This window comes from Chelonoidis abingdonii, chromosome 1 (assembly GCF_003597395.2).
Source record: "Chelonoidis abingdonii isolate Lonesome George chromosome 1, CheloAbing_2.0, whole genome shotgun sequence".
NCBI lineage: Eukaryota > Metazoa > Chordata > Testudines > Testudinidae > Chelonoidis > Chelonoidis abingdonii.
This window is the reverse complement of record NC_133769.1, coordinates 78,249,956-78,276,537: the sequence shown is the minus strand read 5'-3', so window position 1 is coordinate 78,276,537 and position 26,582 is coordinate 78,249,956. Positions and strand designations below refer to the sequence as shown.

The following is a 26,582-nucleotide window of genomic DNA, read 5'->3' as shown; positions in this document are numbered from 1 at the left end:
ATCAAGTTAAATCTGCAGTGAAGGCAAAGCTTTAGTCTCTGTGAATATCTGTACAAATCTTTATAGAAGACTCCATGATCCTCCCCTCCAACATGACCCCTTCTTCCCCATACATGATATTTATTTTTTGGAGAAGAGGCAGTCTGACTGGAATTCATCATCTTCAAGGGAGTAGTCTGTCAGATACGTTTCCCCCTCTGGTATTTTCAGGGAGCAGTCTGGGAGTCCCAGTCTCAATCTAATCTGGGATAGTCATCATCCCCCTTCCTCCATTCAGCCACATCAGGTGGTGGTAATATATTGTATTGAGGCAGCAGTTGTAAACTGCATATTCCATGAATTTAGAGGTGAAGAAAAATAAAGTGAAAGTTACAGGGACAGGTGAGAGCAAAGTTTTTAATGGATGTGATAAATTAGTATGTATTAAGAAGAGAGTGAAAGGTTGAGGAGAAATGTGAGGGAGAGGGCAAGGGAGGTAGGAGGAGAGAGGTCACTGAGGCAGGGGGATGGTTTAGAGTACAAGAGAAATATCAGTCTTTGGGACAGGAGAGGAGGGGAAAGAGCTAAGGTGGAGGAAGAAGGAGAGATCAGGTTAGAAGTAATCAACTTTATTTTTGAAGAACTTGACAAGATCCTCTGTGAAGAGAGAGAGGTGCAGGAACTTAGGTGGTTTAATGGTGAATGCTGAAATTTCATGAGCTGTTCAACACTATTCATAAAACATTCTTTTTAAATGTAGCCACTGTTTATATAAGGACTTAAATCATGATCAACTATGGAACATGCATGTGATGTTCAAAATTGAACCACATTATTGTGATCAGCATTTTTTACGTGCTACCCTGAGAAAGCTTTAAAAGTTTGGCATTTGATTATGATGTCGTATTTGAGCAAAGTCAGTACAAAATAGCAGCCAAAAAATTAGTGTAATTCCTTTGGCTGCTAGTATGTTTTCCGATGCACTTTTAAATATTAAAATCTCACTTTTAAAGCATGTTTAAATCTCAGTTGGACCAAAGTCATTTATTGCAATATCACTAGAGCTTTAAGTGTACTTAGTTGAATTATAGATCTGCAAATAAACAATGTACACAGTACACAATTCTGCCTCTGCATTAACTGGATCAGCAACTGCAGTTAGTTTCCAATGTCCCAAATAGAATATAATTTGCTTCCTCTAAGGGAAATAAGGAGCAACATTTTAGGAACAAAAGGAGCCAAAAGGAAGTTGAAAGAGAACCAATATGCTTGAACGTTAAAAAAATAATATATATTTTTGGAACTATGACATTGGTCTTTATTCTCATTTACATTAAATTGTGTTCACTTTAGACTACTAGAACAGTGTAAAGAGGCTTTGGTGTAAATGAAAATCAGGCTCATTGCCTTTTATAGTAGAAAATATAGTATCAGATACCTTGATGACATGGGCTCAGGTTATTTAAGCAAGTATATAACTTTAAGCATATAAGTAATCTCACTGAAATAAATATGTCTGCTTACACCTATGCTTAAGTACCTTGCTGAATGAGCGGTGTGAATTCTAACATGCACGATAGTCATCATAGGAACTGAGTAATCAGATACTTATAAAGAGGCTGTGTGCATTTTGGTCAGAAATATTAATAGAGTTTTTCCTATAACAACAAATACTTTGATATTCTACCCTGTTTGTTTTATTGGTGCCTCAGACAAATCACGTAGTTAAAGAATTATCAGTCGTATAATTTCGAATGAAAATTCTTCCTACAATTTAAAATATAGATGTGAGCAGCACATTTGAATGAAACAACTGCCCAGACTTCTTTATCAGAGTATGCTATACAAGGCAAAACCACTTATCAGAAGTTTTGAGTGAGGTGCTCTTCAAAGCTAAAAGTAATATGTTTGAACATATAAGGATCTTGCATGTAAAAGTGTTGAGAATAAATTAAATTTAACTTTGCACTCAGCCATTAAACCTCAGAGTAGCTTAATTTTCTAGGCATGATGCTTCCAGCAAGTTCTCTGTGACCGTGAAAGTAAAAGGTTTAAAATAATCTATAATTTCCCTAATCCTATGTTTCTGCTACCTCTTGATCAGTGATTCAGAGCTCTGAGAACTTTTTTCCAGTCCTATTACTGATTTTAGGAGTCATATTCATCTAAAAAAGGAAGAGAAACTATACCATATGACTTATGTGATGAAATACAACTAACTTATAAAGCTCAAATTTATAACACTGAATACTGAATGCTCAATATCGAACTGATTGTGATTGGTCCGTATAGTAATATATAAAAATAGAGTAGTTTCAAATAATGACTGATCCAAATAAATCACAATCTGCTTGCAGGTAATCCGCAATGAGAAAAAGAGGCTAAATTAATCAAAGAATTATCCAGGACATTTATGTTTACCCTTTACATTTTACAAGTGAATAAAGTTTATAAATACTCTACAGTTGAAAATGATGTTAACTAAATAACATTATATTTAAAAAAACCCAGTGGTTAGGTATAAAACTTCATATATCAGTGTATGTGTATAGTCATACTCTTCGTAACAGGAATGAATCCATACTGACAGTTGCAGTTTATGTTTATAAAATTGTCCATGAGTCTAATTCTGTGTCAATGACTCTTTAGTTCTGATAATACCATTGAAGTGATTTTAAATTATTGTGTACCAATGGTAATTGCTTTGATGAATATACCTAACTGTTATTTTGGTAAGTCATTTGTCGATGATAGTATCTCTAACGAAGGATTACTTTATTAATAATGTTAGATGCGTTGAGAGTTTGCTCATCTGGTGACCAAGAGTTCACCTCTTGAGAGAATGACTACTCTGAGCATTCGGCAATCAGGAGCTCACAAAGAAAGACGTTGGTAGCACCGTGCTAGCTGTGCTCCTTATGCATCTCTCTTGTTTCCATACCAACAACATAGCATTCAATTTTACACTGTTAGCGTAGACTTCCTTGGTAAGAGGGAACATGCAGACGCATATTTTAGAACAAATGACTTATTCAGCTGAGTTCTTTCAGAAAAGTGTGGAATCTTTGGATGGACTGCGATATTTCATATTCAGTACCTATACTGTTTTAAATTACTTTTTATCAAATTAATGCATTTTTATTTATAGGTTCTTCTCTTAGTTATGACCCTGATCTTGCAAAGGGATCATCTTTGAAAAGTTTGGGAACCATATTGTTTTACTAGAATAAAAAGAGGTTACTTGATCTATTCTGAAATAGAATCCTAAAACTTAAGCCTTATTTTATATGGTTAATTCTTCGTATTTGCAGTAATGAGGGAACTAGCATTATATTGCACAGTTACTGTAAATGACAAATCTATTAATTTAGTATATTCTGCAACATATGTGCATTGTGTTCATTCCTATGAAGTGGTAGCAAGAATCCTGAAGAACTTTCTGACATTGGCTCCTCAACATCATATTCTGGTGTTTAGTTCACCATAATTCCAACTACTACATTAGACCGTATTAGCCAGAGTTGCTTTGATTTCACTCTGTAGTAACCTTTCATCAGCCAGCCGTCACTAACCTTGAACATCCATATCTAGGTTGATAGCTTTTTTAGCACTCCATTATTTTTAGTTGATCCACATCAACTGCATCACATCCACCAACTATCAGTGTAGTTTATTCCACATAAAATTCAGTCAAAGTATTAAATTTTCAGTCACACTTTTCATTTAAGCATTCTGTGCTGTATTCTTTTCAGTGTCAGTGTCTTTAGTTCTGATTTTTCAATTTTGTCCTTCTCCTTTTCCTTAACTTGTTAGTCTGATCCAACCTCTTCTACCTCATCTGATGATTATCAATATGTTATGGAAGCTAAGCTACAAGAAATGATCTCCATACGTAGGAAGGTAGTCCTACTGGACTTTACTTTCTATTGCTAAATAGAATCCATCTGATTTGTTTTCATTTATTTTTTTAATTTTTTTTATTGATAATCAACCATCGTGCAGTTTAGTGCTTCAGGAGCTTACAATTTTACGATGGCAGGTTTGTGTTCAAACCATGCACAGTCTGCATGTTACATTTGGCTGATTTCATTGCTCATAAATAACTCCAATATTTTGCTGATGCTTGGATGTAACAGGCCTTTTGTAGCTGACACATTTCAAGCAATGCTGTTCAGCTGCCTGTTTAAATAAAGTTTATTTTTTGAAAACTAAGTTTGCAGTTAGTAGTAGCTTGCTTTATATTTTGTTTAAACTTTGCTGACATAAAGATTTGCAAAGCAATTTAAATTTCAGACCGAGTCTTCCTATTTTTTTTACAGGCAGAAGAAAGACATGGTAACATTGAAGAACGTATGAGACACTTGGAAGCTCAACTTGAAGAAAAGAATCAGGAACTTCAAAGAGTATGTGTATTGCAGACCATTTATTTTTTGTGCTTATAATTTAACAACATAGGGTCAAATTCTGCCCTTAGTTACATGCCTACAACTCCATTAATTGTAGAATAATGCTTTTGTGAGTCTGAGAGCAGAATCTGTGCTGCATTTTTTCATCAACTGAGTCAACTGATTTAAATCTAGTTTTAGTTGGCTGTAAACAGTCTTCTGATACAGAAGTTTCTAATATACCTTGTTCAGGAGTTAATGTGTATTGATCAATAGATGAACTTAAACTATAATTTCTTCTGTTGCTGGATATTTTAATGAAAATATTTTCAATGACCATAAAATCTACCTATTTTAATACGGCATTAATTAACTTGGAAACTTATCCTTGTGTTTCCTTTGTTCTGTACTGAAGGCAAGACAAAGAGAGAAAATGAATGAGGAGCACAACAAAAGATTATCAGATACTGTAGACAGACTTTTGACAGAATCCAATGAGCGCCTGCAGCTACACTTAAAAGAGAGAATGGCAGCACTTGAGGAAAAGGTAAGGAGCAAAGGGCAGAATAAACTTAAATTGAATAAAGTTACTACTGTATATATTTTATCTGGATAGAAATGTGATGCTGACTCTATGATGCACAGGCAAATGTGAACCAATAGCTACAAATTTAATCAAATTTTTAGCATCAAGCAAAAGATCAGATATTCATATTCTGGTAGAGTTTTTATAATACTGTGGATAATATACAAGTTATAGAGCTTTTACATCTTCAAATCAAGGTACATACTTTCATGAAAGAACTCTCCAAATGCCATTGTGAGGTGGATATTATTATCTCCATTTTTACTGATGGGGAAGGAGAACCAGAGGTGGAGAGCTTATCCAAGCTTGCCCAAAGCCACAACATGAGGCAGTGGCAGAAGCAGGGTTAAAATTCAGGAGTTCCCAAGTCCCAGATCTGTTCTCATTCCTGAATTGCATCCTGCCTCTTCTGTACAGTTAAAAGTTTACATAACAGTTATGTGCTCTTTTATTCCCAGATAAAGGTTTCGTTCAGGGTAGGAGTGAGATATATAGGTAAGTCAGTGACCAGAGAAAGAATAAATTATGGAAGTTGTTCTTCAGTGGATTCACTAATCCCTTTGTTATCTTAAAGAGAAATAAAAAAGAGTGTGTTTAACACTTGCTTGAGGAGGGAAGGCTGGAAGATGATTAAAGTGATGATATTATAGACTCAGCTTGAGGATTTGTGACACGGACATTCAGAAACATTCTCCATTTGCTCCTGTCTTACCTATTGTTTGGCTCTGAACGCATCCTTGAGATGTTTCCTGGGATTATTGGGGAGCAAATTTATGTTTGGCCCTCTGAATTTGAGTATTTCCACGGTAGCCATCCCAATTCCACTCTTCTTCATACATACACAAAGACTGAAATGTATTTCACCCACACAAAGGTACTGCCTCAGGGACTCTTTCTACAGTCCCAAGCCCCCCCTGCATCATTGATATGCTGGTTTCTGGTTCCCCATCCCTTCCACCCCAGAATGTGACCATGGGGCTTATATTGTGAAAAGTTGTACTGGCCCTCGACACCATGATGAATTTCACTCTAAAAATCAGATTCCTTTGAGTGGTAGAAAACTCACTAAAGTCTCCTTCAGTCGTCGAAGAAAATGATCTGTTCCTCTGAAATCCTCATTCAAATGCACCTTCAGCCAAACTTTTCCAAGGTGACGTACACAGGAGCGGCGCCAGGGTTTTTGGCACCCTAGGCGGGGGTCCTTCCGCGCTCCCGGTCGTTGGGGCAGTTCTGCAGCGGGGGGTCCTTCCGCGCTCCTGGTCTTCGGGGCACTTCGGCGGCGGGTCCCGGAGCGAGTGAAGGACCCGCCGCAGAATTGCCAACGACAACCCAGAGCGCAGAAGGACCCTCCGCCACCGGATTGCTGCCGAGGTCAGCAAAATGCCGCCCTCCCAAATCCTGGCACCCTAGGCGACCTCCTGGGTCGCCTAAATGGAAGCACCGGCCCTGCATGTACAGCTGTAGATTTTGCTGCTCCTGAGGCAGAATACTGTAGAAAGTAGAGAATATGCTGTCACAGAGAGAACCTCTGGGGAAAAGAATGTGTAAAATTTCAGATTAACATATTAGAGATGTGTCTTCTGTCTTTGAAAGAAAATATTTGGATTGTTTATAGGGTTCTTGATCTGACCTTACGCATTCCAAAACAGATTCATATTGAAAATTCTGTGGAGAACAAGGTGGATCAATTCATTTAGTTTAGTTAACTTGATCAGATGGCAGCTTCTGGTACTGAATGTTTCCTTCTGTTTAATTTACATTTCAAATGTCTTTTTCTCTCCTAGAATGTTTTAATTCAGGAATCTGAAAGTTTCAGGAAGAACTTGGAAGAATCTTTACATGACAAGGTACTATATAACTCTCCTATTTTATCTGTAATCTCATTGTTTTATTTCAGAAAAATCATTTGATATTATTTGAATATGAAAAAATATGTTTATGGTGTACTTAATGTCTCAGACTGGCCCCTGGAAATTAATCAAATAGCAGTAAAATACTCCTGAGGATCCTGGAGTAGATGGTTCTTTACCAAGCCAGTTGCTTAAGCTAGAAATTGATGCTATATAAAAATGCTCCTAAAAATATAGTTTATGGTTGAAATCCTGGCCCCACTGAAGTGAATTGACTTCAGTGGGACCAGGATTTCACCATATAAATTGTAGTTCTTAAAAAGACAGAGATTTTCATGTAAATAGTTATACATCTTTAGTTAAGAAAATAATTATTTGATTTGATACATTTACTCTAACAGGTGCAGTTAAATTATACTAACCATAGCTGAAAAGTGCCTTTCAGAGTTCAGGGCAATTTAACAAAAAAACAGTGGTTTTGTGAATCAGTCAAATTAATATAAATGTTTTTATTCCAAACACAAGTTTTTGGTTTTATTTTAAAGATATGCTTGCCTTAAAGGCAGTAGAACACAAAAATACATCCACCTTTTGATTTATACAGAAAGTATTTTTGCAGTGTGTCCAATTAACTTAAAATATATAGTGTGGAATGGAAAAAATACTGCTGCACTTGTTCCTAAGGGGAAAATAACTATTATCATATGACACCCAAAATGAACATGAAGTGAGGAAAATGGCAAGAGAAAATATCTGTTTAAATCTATTGTTATTTTACCATAAGTAATTTTGTAGAGAGGCTGGGAGATTTTGTGGTTAAGGCACTGAACTAGAGCTCAGGAGATTGTGATTCAATTCTTGACTGAAACAAATTTGCTGTGTGACCTTGGGCAAGTACTTAATATCTCTGTGCCTCAGTTCCCCATGTGTAAAATGGGATAATAAACCTTCCTTTCAGCCACTATTTGTCCTGTCTGTTCAGACTGTGAGCTCTTTGGACCAAGAACTGTCTATTACGTATGTGTACAACTTCTTGCAAAATGGGGCCACTAGGTACTAGCATAATGTAAATAATAATGATATTACCTTTATATGTAATACACTATCTACACATACACATATTATCTGATACTTGACACTATTCCAAAAATATTTAAAATATCTGTTGCCACTTAATTTTGGGTTAGGAAGGTGGCAGCTATATATATATATATATATATATTTACAATTTTATTAATTTTCCAATTCCTTGCTTTGTTTTAATTATTTTTAGAAATTCATTATTATGACAGAAGAAAGCTGAATTGTTTTGTGTTAAAAACCCCAGACCTATAGAAGCCTACCTCTTTTATCTAGCAACTGTTATAACTGTGTGTGTTCAAAATGTGGCCAGTTTTGAGAGGTGCAAAGTGGTGATTAGCATGCTTCATGTCTATTGGCATTGCTGGAAATTGAGGTTTCTGAGCACCTCATAGGAGGTCTCACCAGCTCACAAGATTGAGCCTTAAAGCCCTAATTCAGCAAGACATTTAAACCTCTGCGTATCTTTAAAGAAGGGAATGACTCACAAGCATGAAGCTAGGTGTGTACTTAGGTACCTTCTGAATTGGAGCCATAAATCAGTGAGACTTAACTACATGCTTAAAATTAAATACTTAAGGGCTGAAGAGAGATGGACTTAAACACGGGCTTGAATCATGGTCTTACCTGGTTTGCAAGTTATTCATTACTTGGTTGGTTGGTAATAGTCATTTCTAGCAATGGCAGCATGCCATTCCACCATATTTTTGGAAGCACATTCCTCAGCATTCTTTGTATCAGCCTAATTTTGCTATTAGTGCTTCTTTCAAGTCATCATCCACGGTAAATGGTGTTTACTTTGCCTTTTCAGCCCTAAACTATTGTTTTAGTTTCTTCTTTTCTAATACAAGTTGCATTAAAAAAAGTGTAATTTTCAGGCATGAGCCCTTCAGAAAGTTCCTTCCAGCTTGTGAGGAAATAGTGAGGAGTACTAAACAGCCTTCTCTCAATCCACAGGCATTATTAACAGTAATGGCATTTGCATGGGGTCATCAAAAGGAGACTATGGCTGAATTTATTTACTATTTTAGAAGTCAGTAACCAATTCTTTTATAGTTTTATATTCAGTACAACTCCTCTTAAAAACAGTTCTCCTTTTTTCAGGAAAGATTGTCAGAAGAAATTGACAAACTGAGATCTGAACTTGACCAGTTGAAAATAAGGGCTGGCTCTTTAATTGAACCTACATTGTCAAGGTAAAGTAATTGAACTTCAAGACAACATGTAAAGATTGTTCAAGACTTTATAACAAGGATATGTTTTCAATACACATTAAAAACATTTTTTTTAAAGTTAGCTGTTCAATGGTTACGATTGTCCCTTTTGATTGTTTTTCATAATATAGTTGGGGCCTAACATAAGTGAGTATGTATTACCATATTGCTAAAATCAGAATCAAATTGTCTGTTTTAAACTATGTTATACTTCTAAAATTATACAAAAATACTTCAATAATTTCCAGGAAAGTCTGAAAATAGAATTCCAGTTGCCAAGTTTAACACTAGAATTGATTAACAAGTTTAGAGTCATACGCCAACAATTATATCTAACTGTTATTTTTCCATTAAGTGAGAGTTAACAAGGTTTTGCTTAGTGCATACAGTAAGGCCCTGATCCTTCAGCTTATTCTGCAGGCAAAATTCAGCAGAATTCCTCACAGGCACAATGATCTGTCTGCCAAAGTTTGTTGAAGGATCAGGAACTAACTAATAATGAAACATGAGCTTTTTTAATACAAATCTTGTGTGCTACTGATAGCTGAAGATAAATTATTTGGGAAAGCTGTTGCTGTGGTTATAGAATAATAGAATAATTTTCCTTTCTGTCCAAAGATATCCTTTAAAATAAAATTCACACCTCTGTTTCTCCTGCCTTCATTTCATGACTAGTAAGCTTAATATGTTAAAGTTTAGGATTTGTTAGCCAAAACACATGGTACAAAACTAAACTGAGGAAAATGTAATCTGAATCAAGTTATTTTTCCTTGAATGCTGTTATATTTGCCTGCATAAGCTACTATACATCCTCATGTTTCTGAGAGACATTGCTCAATGCTTGTTTTAAACTCTTTTTTTTACTTTCTTGTATCCTTTTATTTTATTTTATTTATGTTGTGTTTATTTGATATATAATGAGAAATATAAATTAATGTAATGGGCTTAAGCTTGTTAATTGTTATAATAGTTTCTCACTTTGTTCTTTTGAAACTTGAGTTATGTGGACACGGACACACACAAATTTTATATAGCGCCTTTCTCATGAGGATCTCAGAGTGCTTTATAGACATTAAACCATAATTCAGCCTAGCAACACCACTATGAAACTGGTAAGTATAACCCCCATTTCAGAGATGGGGAAACTGCTACACAAGCAGTGTAGAACTGAGCAACAGTGTTTAATTGCAACATACGCTCTATGTCAAGCTGTATGAAGCACTTCATAGTGATACTGTTTGTTTTTCTAGAGTAGAAAACCACATATCTGCTTAAATGGAGAGAACTGCTGGACAAATCTCAGCACCTGGCACAATGGTTACTGCCTCAGGTGTAGCTGCTTACCTGCGACCTCTCACCATCATGGGGGAACAGCAGTCTTATTTTCTTGTCACTCACTGCCTTGCTGGCTTCTGTGAACACATCCTCATAGCTGATGGATAGGTGCTGTCTGAGCTTCGTGAGCTACCTTACAGCTATCCCCTGAGAATTCAGCAGTGCATTCTAAAATTGTTTACTTCCTGATCCCTATTCCCACACTTACAAAGCTGCTGCTGCTGGAACTCTTCGCTGAGTGTGGGTAATACAGCGAATTCCTGATGCTGAGATCCCTCCACTTGTACTTGAATTCTACCACCTCTCAGGAATGGAGGGAGAAGAACTCATCCCAAAACCACATCTCCATTATATAGGCTGGACAGGGAGGATACAACATGGGCTTATGTGACATTATGAGGCTGGACAGTAGATGAATGTTTGCTGGCTGGAGACTGGAATCTGGGCTGACTCCTACTGTCTGCCATCACATTGCAGAGCTGACAGGCATTGTGTACACTCTCTGACCTAATTCAGAATGGGTGCCACGTTTTTCAGACACATACACCTAAAGGGTAAATGCATTCACATCCCACTACTGTAAGTCATGCACTCAGTCATAATTTAGAGGGTCCTAACTGTGCATGTGTCTTCCAGGCGCAATTTCCGTTGAACCGCAAGGATTTTCAAGAGCCTCCAAAAAAAGATTACATAAAAATTCATACTGAATACCCTGATGGGTGTGTGCAAAACAGCCCACAGTATGTTTGCAGTGTATTATCTTGAATTTTTCAATTTAGATTAGGAATATGAAGCTTTTGAAATTATTTGTAGTTTGTGCTCTGGAAGAATTAATAAGTCATTCTCATAGTTTGTAATCAGTAATTTTATTTCAAAGTTGTATGTTCAATTCAAATTTAATTTTAAACATAAACATATTTGGGAAATGGAATGCAAATCACATCATTGATTTAATTTTCATTTTCCTTGCATTATGTTTAGAATAACCATTTCTGACTTAACACACTAAGAAGTTAGTTCATTTAAAGCTAAAATCAAACTATTCTGAAGTACTCAAAACAACAAGGTTTTTTTATTATAGGAACATCCACACAGGTTATAACAGCTTTTCAAGGTTGTCACTAATATTTACCAGCTCAAGCACAAAATCTACTTGCCCATTATGATTTATGAAGGAAAAAAAATAGGAGACTCGACATTTATGACTATAGGGGTCTGATATACACTGTACCTAGGAACTAAAACCTAAGACATATTTTCCAACATATGTCTCTGGAATTGTTTATAGCTCTTATTTCGTACTTCAGAATATATGGTATCTGTCTTCCTTTTTGTCTTGCTGTAAAATATTTATTGTTGGTTAAAGGTACCATATTGGCAGCTTTGGACAATGAACCTTGATTTGTTGTTCACAGAATTGGCACAGTACATGTAATAAATGGCACTATTGCTCTTTACAGAGCATGATGTATGTGCCGATGAGTTCTTTGATAGCTGCTGAGTTCGATGTGCGAGTAACAGTCCTGTCCACAGGTAGGGCACACTCACACTCTAGCAGTGCTCTGAATCCAAGCAGCAGATTCTTTCCTCCTCAGATGCCGGTCATCACAAATCTTGATCCAGTCTGCCTTGCAACACTTCACTCCATCTACAAGCTGTCTCCGCCAACCAAAGCGGCATTCCACTCTCCTTTCCCAATCATTCAGAGAGATTCCAAAGGATACTTAAGTCATCTTTACAAGCATCCCAAAATCTATGCAGCAGTCTGCCTCTTTCTAGACCCTTCTTGAGCACAACACACTCTTTGGGATCCTGTATTCTGGCATTCACTTGACATGTCCAAGCCACCTGACTCTTTTCTTACTAATCAATGTTCCCATGAATGACATATCAGCACGATTTAGCAGTTCCACATTTGTCACCCTGTCTTGCCATCTTACTCGAAGCAAGCATCTGATATAAAGCTGTTTAATCTTTTGGTATATTTGGCATAAGTCATCCATGTTTCTGAGCCATATGGAAGAGTGGATAAAACACATTTCACATAAATAGGATTTTCACTTAGTTGGCAATTTGTTATTGTTCCAGGCTTTGTCTTGAAAAGTTCCTGGATGATGTGCCAATTCTACTAGTGAGCTCAGTAAGATCTACAATGCTGGTGACAGTAGAGCAAAGGTAGCAAAATTGGTCAATACCATCCAAACGAATACCATGTAAGATGATATCTGGAACTGGTTTTGAAGAGCCTTGGTGCATGATAACAGTCTTCTTCACGCATATAGCTGGGCTAAAGATTTTGCATGAATCAGAGAACTTGGTAATAAGATACTGTAGGGCACCAGCACTGTGAGCCACAAGTGCTGCATCATCTGCAAACAATAGGTCCCTTATGATGGTCTCCTTCACCTTCGTCTTGGCTCTGAACCTTGCAATGTTAAACAAACCTCCATCATGTCCAGTGCTAAGATACACATCCTCTCCAACATCATGGGACACATGTTGAAGCAGGAATGAGAAGTAAAAAAGTATTAAATAATGTAGGAGCCAATACGCAACCCTGCTTCACTCCATGGTTGATGTTAAATGAGTTAGACTCTTGATTTTTGTACATTACAGTTGCTTTCATGCCATTGTGTAAGAATTTCACAAGGTTTAGCAATATAGGTGGACAAACAAGCTCTGACAGGTTGGATCACAGAAACTCTCTTGGGAACTACCAACCAATGTGCCACAACTCTTCTGCCTCTGCTTTCCCTGCCAGCCTGGGACTCCAGCACCCTGTCCTGTTAAGCCAGACACTCCAGTCTGCTCCAACACAGACCCAGGGTCTGAACCACATGACACAGAGCTGCAGACTTAACTGAAAGCAGCTCACAGAAGTGTTCCTGTCCAAACCCCAAATAAATCTGTTTTACCCTGTATAAACTTACACAGGGTAAACTCATAAATTGTTCTCCCTCTATAACACTGATAGAGAGATATGCACAGCTCTCATCCCGCTAACACCCCCCTCCCCCCCAGTATTAATACGTACTCTGGGTTAATTAATAAGTAAAAAGTGATTTTATTAAATACAGACAGTAGGATTTAAGTGGCTCCAAGTAGTAACAGACAGAACAAAGTGAATTACCAAACAAAATAAAATAAAACACGCAAGTCTAAGCCTAGTAGCAAGTCTAAGCCTAGTAGAGTAATAGAACTGAGTACAGATAAGATCTCACCGTCAGAGATGTTTCAATAAGTTTCTTTCACAGACTGGATGCCTGTCTAATCTGGGCACAATCCTTTCCCCTGGTACAGCCCTTGCTCCAGCTCAGCTGGTAGCTAGGGGATTTCTCATTATGGCTGCCCTCTTTGTTCTCTTCCACCCACTTATATATCTTTTGCATAAGGCGGGAATCCTTTGTCCCTTTCTGGGTTCCCTCCTCCTCCTTCTCAATGGAAAAGCACCAGGTTAAAGATAGATTCCAGTTCAAGTGACATGATCACATGTCACTGTAAGACTCCATTACCCACTTCCCAGCACACACGTATACAGTAAAACTTACGAGTAAAACAGATCCATCTACAGTCAATTGTCCTGGTTAATGGGAACCATCAAGATTCCAAACCACTATTAATGGCCCACACTTTGCATAATTACAATAGGCCCTGCAAGTTATATTTTATATGTCTAGTTTCAGATACAAGAATGATACATTTATACAAATAAAATGACCACACTCAGTAGATTATAAGCTTTGTAATTATACCTTAGAAGAGACCTTTTGCATGAAGCATATTTTAGTTACATTATGTTCACACTCATCAGCATACTTTCATATAATCATATAGAGTGCAACGTCACACAAGCTTCTTCAGACCAACTTCTTCATGTCCAAGGCTTTTGTTAAATCTATAGAAGCCACGTACAGTGGACTATGCTTCTCTCTGCACTTTTCCTGCAGTTGTCTTCCAGAGATGACCATGTCTGTGCTGGGCCTTCCTGAGCAGAGGCCACATTGGCTCTCAGGATAGATTATTCTCAGCTGAAGTTTGAAGTCTGGGTAAAAGAATACAGTTTAAGATTTTTCTCACAATGTTAAGATATAGCTCTGTGGCTTTTACAGTCAATTCTGTCTCCTTTGTTTTTGTAGAGTTGGATGAAACAAGCATCTTTAAAATCTTGAGGAACAGTTTCTTCGTTCCAGCAGAGTAGTAATACCTCATGCAATCTTAGCCTTTTAGCAAACAAGCTTCCCCACATCATATAGCCAATGTACCTTTTTCCTGCTAGAGAAGGATCTATCTCTGGATGTAAGAGGACAGTCCTGTCTCTATGTCTCTGATCTCTCTGGAGAAACTGTTAATAACCGCAGTTGTGTTTTTTCCTACTAGGAATTCCAAATGAGATCACCCAAACTCTGATTCTGCACTCCATGCTCACTGGAGATGCAGTTAATGGTCCTATGTCACTGAACAGCCATCAGGTGGTTGCATTTTAACAATACCAGTTGCTCTCACTTTCCGACTAATGTAGTGGTGCTAAAATTTAGGCTAATGCCTCATTCTTCTAGACAACAATTTATTTTAGTTCAAAATAAGTGATCCTGTAGTGAAAGTGAATATCTGTTAAAATTTATTTATAGAATACATATCTGGAATGGGGAAGTGGGGATTACATTAATATTCTAATAGTATTACAGATTTTACAAATTATTGGAATGGGTTACCTAGCGAGGTGGTGGAATCTTCATCCTTAAAGGTTTTTAAGGCCTGGCTTGACAAAGCCCTGGCTGGGATGGGGTTGTGGTTGGTCCTGCTTTGAGCAGGGGGTTGGACTAGATGACCTCCTGAGGTCTCTTCCAACCCTGATATTCTATGATTTTAGCATAAATGTGATTTTCTGAATGATTGCCTTCATTTTGGAAATCAGTCACACCTTTACTTAGACAGCTTTCATCTCTAAAGATTAAAACCATTATTTTCTTGGGCAACATTCTTCCACTGAGCAGAAGGAAATATTTTTAGGGATAAAAATCCTATTTTGTTTCTTGAAAACTGATTATTAACCTTGCTGTGAACTTTTTAAGGAAGATGGTCACAAGCTTTTTTTTTCCAGTTTGAAAGGAATTAAAATTTAAATATGGAGGTATATTTTTCCTGTGCATTCTAGATAGAGTAACTTTCTTGACTACCACAGAAATGCAAGTAGTCAGATAACATTCTCATTTCACTGTTGTTATTTATAACATACATATTATTTTTAAAAAAATTCTTCTGGGTAGGAGTAATGACTTACTTTTCTTAACCATTCTCTTTTCTCCATTCAACTTAGTACAATGAAAGATGACAGATGCAATAGTATATTTGCCACATGCTAAAACAAACACAAAGATGATCTACCCTTTCCCCCTAACTGCTTTCTGTCTGTGTGTCAGTCTTCAAACTGCCAGTTCCAGAGAGCACAGACCATTCCTTCCTGTCTGCCTGGAAGGCTACTAGCACATCTTTAGGAGATACCATAAACAAACAAATAAGTAGTAATAGTGTGTTGTACTTTGATACTGATGAAATATCATCACTACAATATTTGTAACATTACATTCCACTTCTCTAATGTATCATGCCAAATGCATCCTTTTGCTAAGGCCAAAATGTGGCCAAATCTTTATGACTGTTCAAGAATGCTCAGAGGGTGCATGGAGACTTCACTCTCCTTGTTTCCCACCACAAACAGAAACTGTGACAGATCTGGGAGGTACAAGCACTGCCCTAGGTTAATTCTGTCACGGGTACTAACCTCCTGAAAAGAGTCAAGGAAGGGGAACATATTCTGTGCCCTTCCCCCACAGTCCCCACCAACCAGCAAAACTGATGTGGGGCAGGGAGGGAATGCCACATTGCATCAATGAGCAGCAGTGTTTCCACTCTAGCATTCACACACCCCCAGGAAAACTAGGAAGAATTCTGACTGGCAGCCACAATTCTTCCATTGTTGTCCTGAAGCTTAGACCATCCTCATCCCCAGCCCTGCAGTGCAGCCAATGGTTTAAAAGCCAGAGTCATGCCCCAAACACACTTGTGGAAGCCAAGATTCTTAGGCTGTATCAGTTGTGTTAGTTTAATCCATTAACATAGTACCAGGTATGTAGCATTCCAATCAAACCATAAACCTTTATATCATTGAGAAGTTGACTAACATTATCATAATGTAGAGCATGTCTTAATAAGCAGATTGATTCATCTTTCTTTTCATTCATGATCACGTAACATTATCATGGCAACAATTGCTTACACAGAAAATAATACTACAGAAGTGTTTGGGTGGGGTATGCAAAAATGCTTAATGTTGACCCAACTCTGCTGATTGACTTCATTGGAGCTCTGCCAATTTGCACCAGCTGCAGATCTGGCCTGTTGTGGTTTGTTATTTAATTCTTTAATATAAAAAGGGTCAAGATTTATTTCTTTTTTACCTCAGAATATGTTTAGAAAATATTCACTGAATTGTGTCCCAAGTGTAGTTTCCCTTGCAAGGCTTAATGAATTAGTGTCAATAAAGGTCTGAGACCCTAGAATGAAAGCCACTGTATTATCATTACTGTTATTTGAATTTACCTATTATCTCTGCCTCAATCCTTTTTCAGATCTCACCTTGACACGTCAACAGAACTGAGGTATTCTGTGGGCTCCTTGGTTGATAGCCAATCCGACTACAGGTCAACTAAAGTGATAAGGCGACCCAGAAGAGGTCGTATGGGGGTCCGGAGAGATGAACCAAAGGTTAACCATTGAATTGTTTTCACTTGTGAAACACTGCAAGCTTTTTTGCATGCATTATTTCAATGTATTCCTAAACAATGACAGCATTAAACACTGGCATGAATAATACACCACAAAAGTGCTTTAACTAACTAGTTTGCTGACAACTTATAGGATATCTTCTTTTTATTGCATATGGTATTAATAGTTCATTAATAGGCTGAAAGAATTGGGTTTATTTAGTTTGGAAAAGAGAAGACTGAGAGGGAACATGATAGCAGTTTTCAGGTATCTAAAAGGGTGTCATCAGAAGGAGGGAGAAAACTTGTTCACCTTAGCCTCTAATGATAGAACAAGAAGCAATGGGCTTAAACTGCAGCAAGGGAGATTTAGGTTAGACATTAGGAAAAAGTTCCTAACTGTCAGGGTGGTTGGACACTGGAATAAATTGCCTAGGGGGGTTGTGGAATCTCCATCTCTGGAGATATTTAAGAGTTGGTTAGATAAATGTCTTTCAGGGATGGTCTAAACAGTATTTGGTCCTGCCATGAGAGCAGGGGACTGGACTCGATGACCTCTTGAGGTCCCTTTCAGTCCTAGAGTCTACGAATCTATGTTAACAATTGAAATCTCGATACTGGGATATGACAGTATACTTCAGTGTTTGTAGAAGATACTCGATGGGGTTACAAATTGTGTCATTTTCTCAGCAAACAATAGGATTTTTCCATGCAAATCTACAAGTACATCCACTACTGGATAGCAGCCAACACTAATAGCGCAGAGGGAGATATTCAAGTTCAGCGGGAGTTGGAAACCTAGCTGGACGACACCTTTGAAAATCTCTTCCTTCATTAATGCTGAACTGCAGTAGAAACCATATGAAAGAACTTTACAGCATCTTTATTCCTATCAAATAAATCTATCATTAATGTTGTTACAGATAAGAAAGGGATTAATAATCACAGAGCCAGTATGTTAAAATGTTAATGCTTCATCTTTTCCATTTTCCAGCAAGCTAATTTTGAAATAGTTTCTTAGACTACACCATATGTATTTTGTAAATTTTTCTTAGGTGAAATCTCTTGGGGATCATGAGTGGAACAGAACTCAGCAGATTGCAGTCTTGAGCAGCCACCCGTTTGAAAGTGACACCGAAATGTCTGATATTGATGACGATGATAGAGAAACTATTTTTAGCTCCATGGATCTTCTGTCACCAAGTGGGCATTCAGATGCCCAGACTCTGGCCATGATGCTTCAGGAGCAACTAGATGCAATCAACAAAGAAATAAGGTACCTAACATCAACCAACTGCAATGTGTTTTCTGGTCATATCTCAATCTTCCCCATTTTGCTAAGGATCAGCTTCCATAGACTGCAGTGGGAGCCCTACTCATGCATTCCAGGGCAGTAATTGTGGAATGTATGTGTTTATGTATAAGAATATATAATATAGTGGAAGTAATGATAGCAATTTCCTTTCTTAAACATGGAGCTTGTGAAGAACATGCCAGGGGAAGAGAAATAGTTAGCTCTTTAGAAAAAGCTATTTTAGGGCACACTAACAAAGGGAAGCTTTCTGATAGACCTTTATTCATAGGCCTTCTTTTCAAGATTTGTATGTGCCCATTCTACCATTAATGAACATTACCATTAATGAAGATTTGAATTCAGTGATATGCATGGTTCCTGCTGGTAGTCACACCTGTAATACACCTCATATGAATCTGGGTTACTAAGAATGGTATGAAAGCAGAAAGGAATTCAGTATGAGGTTCATATCCCAGACCGAGTTATAAGGCTCAAAGACAAGGAAAAAAAACCTCAATGTATTAAACTGCACTAAATTCATCTGGAATTATTGAGAGGCAATAAACATTGAACTCAAGGATGCACTTTTCGCAGCAGAACTACAGTTTATCTGGTTTGTCAAAAAAGGTAGGTTTAAAAAGATTGAGTGATCAATTGATCATGTTTTGTTCAGAACATCCATTTATTACCTCCCAGTTCTGAGGAAGTAGATGAAAGAGATATCATTAACGCATCAATGTCCAGGTCATACCAGTAGGTTACCGTACTACTTAGTAATCAGGTGGAGAATAGTTTGAAATAAACCCTTTACCTTGTGCTGGATTTTCCTCAAGTCTTTCTCTTTGTGTAAGGTAACCTTGAAAGAATAGTGCCCAGTGTAATATATACTCTTGAGCATGTTTTAAAATGACATTAAAAACTTTTCCATTCTAGGGTGGGTTGAGGCCACTTATTTTTCACTGTAATTGAGTATTTGGGACTCCCAACATGTCTCCATTTGATTCATATAGAATTTTGCTTCAATTTTCTGAAATCTGTTTCACAGCATTTCTGTCAAGATAAAAGGCCAATGGAAAATTTTGCTATTGTAAAGTTTAAATCTTGCTAAAATAGCATATTCCCAATATATGGAAAACAAGGAATTTTATTCATGTTTTCTTTTATTACAAGGAAATCAGACCCTGGCAATAGGTTACAGGTTAAACAAATATCTTTACTTTTTACAAAATTAAAGTGTTGACCTTTTAAGAAGCAATTATCTGATATAATGGAGGGTTGGAGAAGAGAATATATCTGTAGATAATGTAGATAGATAGGATTTATGTCATGCTGAATCAGATCATTGATCCATCTGGTCTTGCATCTTGCCTCTAGCAATAACTAGGACCTGATGCTTTAGAGGAAAGCAAAAAAGAGAGAAAAAACATAACACACTGAGTTATTTCTGTAGTATTGTAGATTGACTGAGAGAAGAAAATTCTTTATTCCCCTCCCCATACACACATACATTATCAGTCGATGCCCTAAAGCATGAGAGTGACTCTCTCATCAAAAAATTGGTTTGTAAAGATACACGTATAACTAATGGTCAGATTAGTTACTTTCATATTCCCTTTTGTAAATTTCAGGGAAAGTTATTCAGTCAGATGAGTCCACCAAAAAATGATCACCCTCTTAATATCATAAGAATGGCCCTACTGGGTCAGACTAAGGGTCCATCTAGCCCAGTATCCTGTCTTCTGACAGTGGCCAGTGCCAGGTGCCCCAGAAGAGATGAATAAAACAGGTAATCATCAAATGATCCATCCGCTGTCGCTCGTTCCCAGCTTCTGGCAAACAGAGGCTAGGGACACCATTCCTTACCCATCATGGCTAATAGCCATTAATGGACCTATCCTCCATTAATTTATCTAGTTCTTTGTGAACCCTGTTATGGTTCTTGACCTTCACAACTTCCTCTGGCAAGGATTTGGTTGTGTTGACTGGGTTGACTGTGCATTGTGTGAAGAAGAGCTTCCTTTTATTTGTTTTAAACGTGCTGCCTATTAATTTCATTTGGTGACCCCTAGTTCTTGTGTTATGAGAAGTAGTAAACAACACTTCCTTATCTACTTTCTCTATACCAGTTATGATTTTATAGACTTATATCATATCTCCCCTTAGACGTCACTTTTCCAAGCTGAAAAGTCCCAGTTTTATTAATTTCTCCTCATACGGAAGTCATTCCATATCCCTAATCATTTTTGTTGCCCTTTTCTGAACCTTTTCCAATCCAATATATCTTTTTTGAGATAGGGTGAGCATATCTCAACACAGTATACAAGATGTGGGTGTACCATTTATTTATATAGAGGCAACTTGATATTTTCTGTCCTATTATCTGTCCCTTTCTTAATTATTCCCAGCATTCTGTTCACTTTTTTGACAGCCACTGCACATTGAGTGGATGTTTTCAGAGAACTATCCACAGTGACTCCAAGATCTCTTTCTTGCGTGGTAACAGCTACTTTAAACCCCATCATGTTATATGCATAGTTGGGATTGTGCTTTCCAGTGTGCATTACTTTGCATTTATCAACAGTAAATTTCATCTGCCATTTTTTTTCCCAGTCACCCAGTTTTAAAAGATCCTTTTGTGGCTCTTCACAGTCTGCCTGGGTCTTAACTATCTTTAGTAATTTTGTATAATCTGCAAATTTTGCCACCTGTTTACCCCTTTTTCTAGATCATTTATGAATATGTTGAATTGGACTAGTCCCAGAACAGACCTCTGGGGGACACTACTATTTACCTCTCTCCACTCTGAAAACTGACCATTTATTCCTTCCCTTTGTTTCCCATCTTTTAACCAGTTACCAATCCGTAGACCACCTTCCCTCTTATCCCATGGCAGATTACTTTGCATAAGAGCCTTTGGAGAGGGACCTTGTCAAAGGCTTTCTGAAAAATCTAAGTACACTATATCCACTGGATCCCTTTGGTCCACATGGTTGTTGACCCCCTCAAAGAATTGAAGTAGATTGGTGAGGCATGATTTCCCTTTACTAAAATCATGTTGACTCTTCCTCAACAAATTATGTTCATCTATATGTCTTGACAATATTGTTCTTTATTGTAGTTTCAACCAGTTTGCCCAGTACTGAAGTCAGGCTTACTAACCTCTGGAGCCCTTTTTAAAAATTAGCTTCACATTAACTATCCTCCAGTCATCTGGTCAGAAGCTGATTTAAATGATAGGTTACAGAGTACAATTAGTAGTTCTGCAATTTCACATTCGAGTTCCTTCACCCGCACGCAGAGGATTATCCACAAGGACTTCCACACTGAGCCCGCCGCATAACCTAACTACCGCACTGCAAGATTTCTTTCTTGGCGTGGCTAACAGCTCACTGCGAACACCCATCGAGTGGTGTCATACTGCATCACGTCTGGGATTCGGTGCGGGGGGCCGCATGTGCATCATGAGCTTTGCATTCCCTACCAACAAGTAATAAGTTCATGCTGCCGAATTTTTTTCACCACAGTCCAGACCAGCTTTTAGGAAGACTCTTTGTGGCTACTGCACAGTCTGACCTGGGTCTCATAAACTAGTTATCGCCCGAGTGAGCGAACTGATGAATATATACAGTCATGGCGAAACGTTCGTCTTCGCGTCGAAGATGTGTTACTCCCTTTTTCTAGATCATTATGAATAACGCACAGGTCGAGTGTGAATTGCGCACGGGTCCCCTAGAAAGCAGACTGCTAGGGGAGACTTCAATAACAATTTACCTCAGGCATCCACTCGTGACGACTGATAGACTGCGAGCCATAGTATTATGATACTTCCCATGATGTATTCCCATGATCTTTATACCAGTTACCAATCCGTAGACCACCTTCCCTCTTATCCATGCGCAGATTACTTTGCATAAGAGACCTTTGGAGAGGGACTTGTCAAAGGCTTTCTGAAAAATCTAAGTACATACTATATCCAGTGGATCCCTTTGGTCCACATGGTTGTTGACCCCTCAAAGAATGAAGTAGATGTGAGGCATGATTTCCCTTATACTAAATATGTTGACTCTTCCTCAACAAATTATGTCCATCTATATGTCTTGACAATATTGTTCTTTATTGTAGTTTCAACAGTTTGCCCATACTGAAAGTGAGCTTACTACACTCTGGAGCCCTTTTTAAAAATTAGCTTCACATTAACTATCCTCCGTCATCTGGTCAGAAGCTGATTTAAATGATAGGTTACAGAGTAATTAGTAGTTCTGCAATTTCACATTCGAGTTCCTTAGAACTCTTGGGTGATATCATCTGGTCTGGTGACTTAATTACTATTTAGTCATCAGTTGTGTTCAAAACCTCCTCTAATGACACCGTCACAATCTGAGATAAACAGGTTTCTCAAGATTTGTTACCTAAAGAAGATGGCTCAATTTGGGAATCTCCTCTCACATCCCAACGTGAGACTGATGCAAAATTACAATTTAGTTTTCCGCAATGGCCTGAATTGTCCTGAGTGCTCCTTCTAGACATTGATTATCCAGTGGCCCATGGTTGTTTAGAACAGGTCTGTCCTGCTCCTGATGTACTTAAAAAAAATTGCTTTTGCTTTTTGAGTCTTTGGCTAACTGTTCTTCAAATTCTCTTTTCGGCCTTACTAATTGTATTTTTACATTCATTTGTCTGTATTTAGCTCTTTTTCTATTTCCTCAACTAGGATTATAAACTCCCTTTTTAATAGGTGCATGTTTTCCTCTCGCCCTTATTGTGCTTCTGTTTTACTATTGTTGTTTAGCCACAATGTACTTTTTTGGTTCTCTACCTGTGATTTTGAATTTGGGTATATATTTAAGTGAGCTGCTATTATCGGGTGATCTTTAAAAAGTCCATGCAGGCTATGCAGAGATTTTCAACTTTTGGTGCTGTACCCTTTAATTTCTGTTAGAACGCTCCTTACTTTTGTGTAGTTTCCCCTTTCTGAGATTAAAATGCTACAGTGTTGGGCCACTGTGGTGTTTTTCCTGCCACAGGATATTATGAATGTTAATTTATATCTTGGTCACGGTTACCAAGTGGTCCAGCTATATTCACCTCTTTGAACAGATCCTGTGCTCCACATTGGAACTACAATCAAGAAATTGCTATGCTCCGTCTGGTGCGGTTCCCAGGACCCAGCTGCTCAAGTAGTAATCAATTTAAAGTGTCAAGAAACTTTAATCTCTGGCATCTCGTCCTCTGAGCAACATGTACCAGTCAATATGGGGAATAATCGAAGAATCCGCTATTATTATTATTGAGGTGTTTTTTATAGCCTCTCTACTCTGCCTGAACATTATCATAGTCTATCACCGAATCCTGGTTAGGTGATCGAGTAATTATATCCCCTACTCCTATGATTCTTAGAAAAGATATTTTTTATTCATGACAATATGTCTTGTGTAAAGAACGTGGATAGAATCTGTTCTATCCAAACTGATCTAAAGTTTAGATTTACTTCAATAACATGGAAAAATAGATTATTTAATTCCGAATATGATCTACATTAGATCTTCATCAGATATCAGTTCAGAGAAATACTGTGACCTTTATGGCAATGTTTAAATTGGATTTTCAGGGCAAGAAGATTGATCTCAGCAAGGGCAATGCTTTTAGCTTCTTATTATACTTTAGGAATTATGGCTCCTTTCATTATAATGGTCATTATTTATCACTATTTCACTCTAAATCCCAGACCCGCCATCTTCTAGATTCAATATACTGCTATTACAGAACTGGATATTTTTTCACCCGTGAAATATATTTATGGGGGCATAGGAAAGTAAATAGGAACAGTATGTAGGTTTATAAACTAATGATTAAAGAACACAGTGGGAGCAACCTAGGGCAGTATTTTGGGCTTGCAATGAACATCATATGGTTAACAATAGGGAGTCATTTTGCATGAGAGAGATGAAATCCGCATCCCACCATTTCCAGGAAACAAAATGCAACAATCTTCATAGATAAATAGTTCTTTTCTCATGTAGTTGTGTGGATGAAAAACAGAAATTTGGTTTTGAGTGTTTTCTCTTGTTCTATCAGTAAAGATCCGTAAAATCCTATATAATGGTGAAAGAATCCATTCAAGTTAAGAAATAAAGCTAGTTCCTCAATTATAAATCAATTTTCAAGAAAATCCATAAAGAAACAAGCCCTCCTAAAATTCACAACCACATTTATCCCGAGGGTAGGTGTTTTTTTTTTCCCGACTAGTTTGGAAAAAAAAATAGAAACAGAGTTTTACAATTCTGGTGATTAAAAGGTTCTTGATCAGATTTATTTTGGAAAATAATTTTCAGACTTATTTTTAGCTTTGACTTACAAACTGCATTTGTTTGCTTTCATTGGCCGCATCTTTGAGGGGAAGTGCACATCCTTATTTTGGTTTTGGAGAGAAGGGCAAATGCCCAGAGTATTAACAACAAGGACATATCAAATACAGATCCAGTATGTAGCATAACTTACTACCCACTAAGGTTAGGCAGCAGAGGGATAAAAAGGGGCTGATTAGGAGCATAGGAATGTAAAGGAAGGAAATGGGAGGGGATTCTGCTCTTTCCTCTTCCCAGCCTAGAGGGAAAATAGGCAGTAGGAAGCTCCAGGCTGCAACAAGGAACACTGGATACAGGAAACTGACAATCTATGCTAACACAGCTAAACTCAGAGTTGTGAGTTCAATGCTTGAGGGGCCATTTAGAGATCTGAGACAAAAAGCTGTCTGGGGATGGTGCTTGCCTCTGAGCAAGAGGTTGGATGCTAGATGACCTCGCTGAGGTCTCATTTCCAGCCAGAATATTTTAGTGTTTCTCATAAATGGATGTTTGGCTTTTCCCTCCTCTGAGGCCAGCCATCCCGTTGTCCTGTCTCTTTTCTTATTTTTGACAAGGCTGTGCGTAGCCCTCTCTCTGGTGGGCCAGAAAGTGAGGAATCACTGTCAGAGGAATTTTAATGCCTTAAAATGGCAGGAGCACACAGTAGTTTTGTTCTTGGTGTGTGATTTGTGTTATACACTTCTCCTTCCCACAACATTGACTGTTGGATGATGGGCGACTTAACATTTTGCTGATAGAACATAAATAATTAATGGTAAGTGCAAAAAGGACAAATTGGCAAAGTTACAATAAGCCTAAAACAGTGAACTGAGTTCTCCACTGTGCCCAACCTGAGCTCAGATGTAATGCAAGAAAGGGATTAGAGAGCTGATCTTAGTTCCTGGCAATTTAAATTTTAGAATATTGGTGAGGGGAAAGCTTGTTAACTTAAACTGGCAAGGAGAAGACCTTATCACCAACAGAGGAATCATGCTCTGCTATGTTTCTTCCTCTCTCCCCTCTGCAGCATGGCCGCCTCCCGTCTCCTGACTCAGGCCTGAATCCACCTACGCTACAGCTCATGCATTCCTTGAACCCGGAGACAGCGAGACTCCAGCGCCATGTAACACAACACATTTCATAACACCAGTGGGATTTATTTACATTGCCTCTACCTACAAGATCGAGTTCACAAAATGACATCTATTACCACATGTGATATTACCTGAGTGAGGTTCAACCAGGACAAAGTGCAGAGCACTGCACTTGGGATGGAATGATTACTCTCTCATTTTCACTGTTAGCAGACTAGGACCTGAGACCTGGCTGAGGCTAGTCAGTTCTACAGAAGAAGTGACCTAAAAGGATTTACAGTCAGGTGGACACGATGCCAGCTGGGATATCGAGTCATAATTCAGTGTGTCCCTTTTGCTTGCCAAGAAGGCATATTATGCATAGTTTTGGGATCTGTACATAATGTTATGTTTAGCGCGAGACAAGATTAGCTTCAGGCACAGAGAATAATAGCAGCACACTGATGATCGTCACTCCATCCAGCGCTCTCTCATTTAATATGTCACAAAAGGTGGTCAGCTTCAGGCCCTGCCTAATTTCATTCTTGATGTATTCGTCGGTGTCCAGTCTCGGGCTACTACTTGCATAATCATATTAATGTTCACTATGTTTTTGGTGGATGTGGGAAATATATTGTGTAAAACAAGTTCTCATTGGTAGGGAAACATAAAATGTAT

At 37.9% G+C, this 26,582-nt stretch overlaps 1 protein-coding gene across 1 annotated transcript in view; it reads left to right on the top strand.

The window, feature by feature from the left end:
- Positions 1–26,582, top strand: part of PPFIA2 (PTPRF interacting protein alpha 2) — a 647,901-nt gene that overhangs the window by 530,529 nt on the left and 90,790 nt on the right. Inside the window, exons 11-17 of the mRNA XM_075066795.1 lie at positions 3,793–3,879; positions 4,299–4,382; positions 4,780–4,911; positions 6,735–6,797; positions 8,985–9,076; positions 17,059–17,194; positions 18,249–18,469. Coding sequence (XP_074922896.1) covers positions 3,793–3,879; positions 4,299–4,382; positions 4,780–4,911; positions 6,735–6,797; positions 8,985–9,076; positions 17,059–17,194; positions 18,249–18,469 — 815 coding nt within the window. The remainder of the gene's footprint in view (positions 1–3,792; positions 3,880–4,298; positions 4,383–4,779; positions 4,912–6,734; positions 6,798–8,984; positions 9,077–17,058; positions 17,195–18,248; positions 18,470–26,582) is intronic.